This window comes from Babylonia areolata, chromosome 29 (assembly GCF_041734735.1).
Source record: "Babylonia areolata isolate BAREFJ2019XMU chromosome 29, ASM4173473v1, whole genome shotgun sequence".
NCBI lineage: Eukaryota > Metazoa > Mollusca > Gastropoda > Neogastropoda > Buccinidae > Babylonia > Babylonia areolata.
In genome coordinates, this window is record NC_134904.1 from 36,524,148 (window position 1) to 36,531,647 (window position 7,500).

Genomic DNA, 7,500 nt, shown 5'->3' on the forward strand with positions numbered 1-7,500 from the left:
GCTACCTCATCGACAGCCCCCAGGACTCTGGGCAGCTGCTGCGGCGGAGATTACTGCGGTTCCAGTGGAGCCACCGCGGAAAGGTCGGCAAGTTGCAGGTAGGAAAGGGTCTGTTATATGTCCGTAAAAAATAAATAAATAAAATAAATAAATAAATAAAGTTTGTGATCGTCGTGAACGTCATTCTTTTTTTTTTTTTCTTTTTTTTTTAATTGAGCAGATTCTGTGCATATGTTTCTTTCTGTTGTCAGCATGAAATTAGTTCTGTTTGTGCACGTCATTTTCTCTCTCTCTCTCTCTCTCTCTCTCTCTCTCTCTCATTCATATAGCTTCTGATGTACTGTGCAGAGATTTATTACTGTGGGCAAGAAATTAGTTCTGTTTGTGAACGTCATTCTCATGACTAATATATATGTATATATAAACCTTCTGAAGTACTGTGCAAAGATTTATTACTGTCGGCAAGAAATTAGTTCTGTTTGTTGAACGTCATTATCATATAATTTCATCATATATATATATATATATATATATATCTTTACATTTTCTGCCAGTCTTCAGCGTGGTTGGCTGGATCTCACAATCCTGTCTCCGGAGTCTTTGAGCATGCTGAGAAGTCTTGCCTTCCATACCTTGCATTCTTCGACAAGGGATTTCAGAGGTATCCTCAGCTTTACTTGGCGACAGTAGAGTGCCACGTCAGTGAGACCAGGTGGGACACCAAGCCATTTGCGTGTGTACTTGTTGATCTTTGCCTCAATCAACTCGAGTGTGCCACAGCTGATATATAGCAGGAGAGGCCACAGGAGCTTTGGTATCATCATAGACTGTAGGCACTACACAGTATTTCCCAGGAAAGCCACATTGGTCTGTGATATGCAGGCCTCCTTCTGCTGTCTGCTTGGTTTCCCACCCTCTTTTATATCTTTCAGGGACTCATCATACCATCTTCCAAGGCTCTCGACTGGTTCATCTGAAACCGTTGGAATGGCTTGGTTGGCTACAGTGAACGTGACCGTTTCAGCTATCTTTCCTTTACGCAGTGAGAGGCTCCATGATTTCTTTGGTTTGAAGTTCATCCTGGCTGAGGCGATCGTCCAACTGCTTCAGTATTTTACGGGTGTCATCCTCTTTTGTTGAAAGGACTGTTGTGTCATCCATGAAGGTTTCAAAGGAGGTATCTGGTATCCGTTGCCAAGGTCGGCTCGTTCCGTTCCCTTTATTGAGGCCTTCAAGATCACTTCCATTGACAGCACGAACATGATTGAAGAAATTGCACAACCCATGGCTAAGCCCACTTCCAGATTGATCCAATCTGTCTTGTATTCCTTGGCGGTAAACAGCATTGGGAAGCCATGGAAGTACTTCTTCAGCATTTCCCTGATGTTCGTTGGTACATGGTGCATCTCGAGAGTCATTTGGATCGTTACATGAGGAGCTGACGCGTACGCATTCGCCAGATCCAGCCATGCCAGGTCTAGGTACTTTTTCTCTTCCTTTGTTCTTTGGATTGCATTCCAAATCATTGTGCCATGTTCTACACAACCAGGAACTCCTGGGATGCAGCCTTTCTGGAATGACACATCCAGGTACTCATTTTCTGTGAGGTATTTTGTCAGCCTTGCAGCCATAACAGAGAAGAATATTTTTCCTTTGACATTCAGGAGCGATATTGGTCTGAACTGGTTGATGGTACTTAAATTCTGCTCTATCGGGATGTACACGCCATCGGCTGTCATCCACTGGTCGCTGATCTTCAGGTTTCTCCATGCTGATCTTAGCACTATGTGGAGCCACTCAAGGACTTTAGGACATTTCTTGATAGCAGGTACGGCATTCCGTTTGGCCCTGGTAATGATTTGGCCCTGGCTTTCTTGACCACTTTCTGTACTTCCTCAAGTGTTGGTCATTTATCGCTGAACTTCTTCTCTGGTTTCCAGGGATGAACCAAACCCTTGAGATCTAGTGGTTTCTTGATTTGCGGATCGGAATACGTATTCCTGAGATGCTGTTCAGGTCTTTCTTTGTCCACTGTGAGTGTCCCTGATTTGGGCTGCTCGAAGTTTCCTGGCGAACTGAAAGGGGTCTTTTTCTTTCTTGCCCCCCTCCCCCCTTCCCATCCCCCGGCTCAAGGCCTGACTAAGGCATTGGGTGATGCTGCTGGTCAGGCATCTGCTTAGCAGGTGTGCTGTAGGGTATATACACGGATTTGTCCGAACGCAGAAATGCCTCCTTGAGTAACTGAATTGAACTATCGTTGCAGGATGAAGCTCTTCCAGAGATCCCGTTCCGGCTGAACCCTAAACCAGGCCTGCTGCCTGTTGGGTCCACCACCACCACCACCACCACCACCGCCCCCACCATGCCCCAGCTTCCCTCCATCCTCAAGGCGGACGCGGCCACCAGTCCGCTTCCTCCACTCAACGACGACGACAACGAGGAGGAGGATTCGAACTGCAGTCCTTCACTACAGCCTCACCCGTCTCCCTGCCCCTCTTCACTGACTTCAGCGCGCACCGTCACCTTCGCCGTTGATGATGATGTCGGGACCGGCCGCTCTGCTGGGGACTCCAGGAAAGCCGCGAAGACCTTGCGAAGCGGCGTTCGGAATAAACTCAGTGGCGGCCATTCTGTGGTGAGCTTCACGGACAGAGCCCGAAAAACCACGACTCCGACAAAGCGCGTGCGTGAGTGCACCAAACTGAACCTGTACACCTTCAGCGGTGACGACATCTACTGGAAGGAAGCAGCAGCAGCAGCAGCGCCTTGTCGGAATCACGTGAGCTTTCCGGATTTTCCCGACACAGCCCGAAGTGCGGGTGGTGCGGCGGCGACGGTAGCGCGCGGCGCGCGTGACGGCAGCTGCTCCCGTCGGAAGAGCTCCTCTCTGTCCGACCTGACGGACCAAGGATCCATGTTCTCTTTGCTGGACAAAGACGTCGCCTTCGACGCCAGAACAACAACAACAACACCAACAACAACACCCGTGTGTGTGGCGGACACCTCCTCGGACAACGTGGTGGGATCGACGAGCATCTTCTTCCGAGGAGTCGAGAAGAAATCCAAAAGCTTGTTAGACCTCATGACCGCGCAGCAATCCGGGGGTGACCCGTCCGAGCTGAGCGTCTACCACAAGAGACAAAGAATCGCTCACCTAGCTTTCAGGAAGGAGAAGAACTCTGCCCGACGTGGCGGCTCTCTTTCGTCTGAAGAAGCCGACAAGGAGTGGCTGGCGATGTTGAGCACTCAGGTGGTGGACCACACAGAGTACGAGAAGTTCGCCAGTCGCCGGAAGCCGGTGAACGCTCCGGGGAAAAAAAAATCCGGGAAGGCCCACCACAACACCAGGTCTGCTGGGGCGGACTGTAAGCCAAGGGCGGCTCAGCCTGTGGTCGGCGCAGCGAGGGGCAAAGTGTTTCCCGTGTTCTTCAACGACGGTCTGCCGATGCGGAAGTTTGGACATACCACCACAACCACCACCACAACCACCACCACCACGACGTACCGCCGGGGGAAGGTGTTCAAATCCAAGGCGTGACGCTTGATATACGCGTCTGTGTGTGTGTGTGTGTGTGTGTGTGTGTGTGTGTGTTTTTTTTTTTTTTTTTTTTTTTTTTTTTTGGGGGGGGGGGGGGGTTGTGATAGGTGATTTTTTGTTGTTTGTATTTGTTTTGGGTTTTTTTGGGGGGAATATGTGTGTGTGTGTGTGAGTATGTTGTGTACGTGTGTGTGCGTGCGCACGCACGTGTATGTATTTATGCGTATGCGCAGGTGTTTGTGTGTGTGTGTGTGTGTGTGCGCGCGCAGGTGTGTATCCATGTGTGTGCGTATGTGTGTTTGTGTTTGATTTTTGGTTTTTTTGTTTGTTTGTTTGTTTTTGTCGGTTTTTTTGTTTTTTTTTAAGGGGAGTGTATGTATATGTGTGTGTGTGTGCGCGCGCTTAGCTTTTATGTGCTGTTTCAGTGGCGTTACTCTCATGCCGCGTATCCCACCTCCCCTACCTCCCGCACCCCCCCCCCCAACCGCCCGCATCCACCTCTACTTATTCACCCCCACTCCTCACTCACACCCAACCACCGTTATCATCACCAGACATCCCCCCCCCCCACACACACACACTCTCTTGCTCTGTCGCGGCACAGGCTCCCTCAGTATACAAGGATCGATATCAACAATGTACCCCACCACCTGCCCCCCCCCCCCCCCCCCCCCCACCCACCCCACAGACTTCCTGCCAGAGAAGACCCTGCACTGTTGCAGAATCACGTCGGTGGAATTATTCTCCAGCTGCCTCCTGCGAATCAACAACACACGCCCCCCCCCCCCCCCCGGCCCCCCGCGACCCCCCTACCCCTCAACGGACTTCCTGACAGAGAAGACCCTGCAGTGTTGCAGAATCACCAAGGTGGAATTATTCTCCGGCTGCCTCCTGCGAATCAACAACACATGCTCCCCCAACCCCCACCCCCACCCCCCACTCCAACAGACTGCCTGCCAGAGGAGACCCTGCAGTGTTGCAGAATCACGTCGGTGGAATTATTCTCCGGCTGCCTCCTGCGAATCAACAACACACGCCCCCCCCCCCCCCGGCCCCCCGCGAACCCCCCCCCCCCCCCCCCCCGCCCCCTCGCCCCAACGGACTTCCTGCCAGAGAAGACCCTGCAGTGTTGCAGAATCACCAAGGTGGAATTATTCTCCTGCTGCCTCCTGCGAATCAACAACACACGCCCCCCCCCCCCCCGCCACCCCCACCCCCCATGCCCCCCACAGACTTCCTGCCAGAGGAGACCCTGCAGTGTTGCAGAATCACGTCGGTGGAATTATTCTCTTGCTGCCTCCTGCGAATCAACAACACACGCCCGCCCCCACCCCCCGCCACAGACTTCCTGCCAGAGGAGACCCTGCAGTGTTGCAGAATCACCAAGGTGGAATTATTCTCCTGCTGCCTCCTGCGAATCAACAACACACGCCCCCCCCCCCCCCCCGCCCCCCCCCCCCCCCCCGTCCCCCCACCCCTACCCCCCGTCACATACTTCCTGCCAGAGAAGACCCTGCAGTGTTGCAGAATCACCAAGGTGGAATTATTCTTCTGCTGCCTCCTGCGATTCAACAACACACGCAGGACTCTACCTACAGAAAGAAAGCCTCTCCTCCCGCCCCCGTATCGACGACAGTTTTGTTTCATTGTACACCCAGAGGACGAGTGACCGAACCGCTCTCTCAACTCAACACGTCTCTCTGCGTTAGTCTTCTGACAACGGAAGACGTTGACGTGGGAACTCACGACAGATACGGCATGATTCATTTATGCAGGGGAACTTGGAACTGGGGTTACACGCACCCTCGCCCCCCCCCCCCCCTCCTTCCCCATCCCCCTCTGCCCCCCCCTTCCTCCCCACCCCAACCCCCCTATAAAAAGGGGGGGGGGGGGAAGAAGAAAAAAAAAAAGAAAGAAAAGAGGATGCTCTATATGCTCACGTATTGTGTAGGGCACTGTTTTCTGCCATGCTATGTGTTTGTTTGTTGTTCTTGTTTTTTCTATGGACGCAATAAACGTTAAGTGTTGTGAGACAGAAATCTTTGTTCATTACAATTGGAACGATTAATTAATATGAGAAGAAAGAAAAAAAAAAGGAGTAGGGGTAAAAGGGAGGGTATGTGTGATGGTAAGTGTTTTCTTTTTTTTTTCTTCTTTTTTTTAAAGAGTGTTGAAAAAAAAAAAAAAAACCTTCACGCCTCGTTGGACATGCGTTACCAGATTTTTCTGCAAAGATGATGATGATAACGTTCTCTTCATTTAATGTGATGGTGTGGGTGTCTTTTTTTTTTGTCTTTTTTTTTTCTTTGTTGTTGTTGTTGTTGTTGGTTTTTGTTGTTTTTATTTAAAGGGGATAGGAGCAAAAGTGAATAAAAGTTCAACTTAACATTGCTACGCACTAAGACTTGAATTTCTTCTTTTTTTTCCTCTCTCTCTCTCCGTGTCTCTGTCTGTGTCTGTCTGTCTGTCTCTCTCGGTGTCTCTGTCTGTCTGTCTGTCTCTCTTCTCTTCTCTCTCTCTCTCTCTCTGCGAGGCGGAGGCTTAGTTTCGTTTTTTGATTTCATTCTGTCTTTTAATATCATCACCACCTATACGGTAAATCAACAAACCTTCATCGGATGCAGCAACAGCGGCAGTCCTGCACGTTGTTGTTCGTAACGCCATGTACCACAGCTCAGAACAACACTCAGACGTCATTATTCTGGTCACACACAAGATGGGATGAAAAAAAAAAATGAAAAAAAAACAAGAGAGGCAAGGCCTTCAAGACTCACTTGTGATACACTTTAAAAAAAGAAAAAAAATCCCAACATTTTATGCATTGAGTATAATTTCAAAATGTAATGTTTATGATGAGAAAGATCAGTTTAAAGCAAATTAACTCCCCTAGCATTAATTACAGAGTAATTTCCCTTTTTTACTATCTGCACCCAAAACGTTTGCAAAATAAATAAAACTTCCATGCTTAGCAAAAGAAGTTCCTGTTTGAACAAAAAATGATAATAATGACTCCTCTAGTTGTTGTGTCAGAATAAGAGGTCAAAGTGCCAAGTTTAGAGAATACAAAAAATATAAATATAACAGTAAATGCAGTTTGCATATAATTAGGCTTCTTTTTTTTTTTTTTTTTTTGTGCCCATCCCAGAGGTGCAATATTGTTTTAAACAAGATGACTGGAAAGAACTGAATTTTTCCTATTTTTATGTCAAATTTGGTGTCAACTGACAAAGTATTTGCAGAGAAAATGTCAATGTTAAAGTTTACCACGGACACACAGACACACACACAGACAACCGAACACCGGGTTAAAACATAGACTCACTTTGTTTACACAAGTGAGTCAAAAACACAGTAGATTTTGGTGAGGGTGGCACAGGATTTCTTCAGTCGTAGTCTTTCTGATGTCGAAATTCGCGGTCAGCGGCCAGTCTCCTAAGCCAGCGTATGATGATGATGATGATGATGATAATGATGAGGATGATATGGATACTTCTATAGGGCCTACCCTTGGTCGAAGACCAAGCTCTAAGCGCTTTACAAACATGAGGGTCATTCATTTTGCTCAACAGACTGCCTACCTTGGGTAGAGTCGACTAACAGCCGCCATTGGGCGCTCATCATTCGTTTCCTGTGTCATTTCAGTCTGGTTTCGGTCACGCACACATATACTCACACAGACATGTAACAGTTTTCGCATATGACTATTTTGTTGATTTACCCCCGCCATGTAGGCAGCCATACTCCGATTTCGGGGGGAGGGGGAGTGGGGGGAGAGGTATGTTCTTGTATGTTCTTGTCTCCATAACCCACCGAACGGTGACATGGATTATAGAATTTTAACGTGCGTATTTTGATCTTCTGCGTGCGTATACAACACGAAGGGGGTTCAGGCACAAGCAACTGCGAACATAACGTTCACCTGGGAGATCGGAAAAAAATCTCAACCCTTTACCCACCAGGCG

At 48.8% G+C, this 7,500-nt stretch overlaps 1 protein-coding gene and 1 long non-coding RNA gene across 2 annotated transcripts in view; one reads left to right on the forward strand and one right to left on the reverse strand.

The window, feature by feature from the left end:
- Positions 1 to 3,549, forward strand: part of LOC143275026 (uncharacterized) — a 4,258-nt gene extending 709 nt beyond the window's left edge. The window contains exons 2-3 of the mRNA XM_076579089.1: positions 1 to 98; positions 2,264 to 3,549. The exon at positions 1 to 98 is cut by the window's left edge and continues 510 nt beyond it. Coding sequence (XP_076435204.1) covers positions 1 to 98; positions 2,264 to 3,538 — 1,373 coding nt within the window. The 3' untranslated portion in view covers positions 3,539 to 3,549. The remainder of the gene's footprint in view (positions 99 to 2,263) is intronic.
- LOC143302363 (uncharacterized) overlaps positions 1 to 7,500 on the reverse strand; it is a 240,097-nt gene that overhangs the window by 148,406 nt on the left and 84,191 nt on the right. The gene's annotated exons all lie outside the window — the stretch shown is intronic.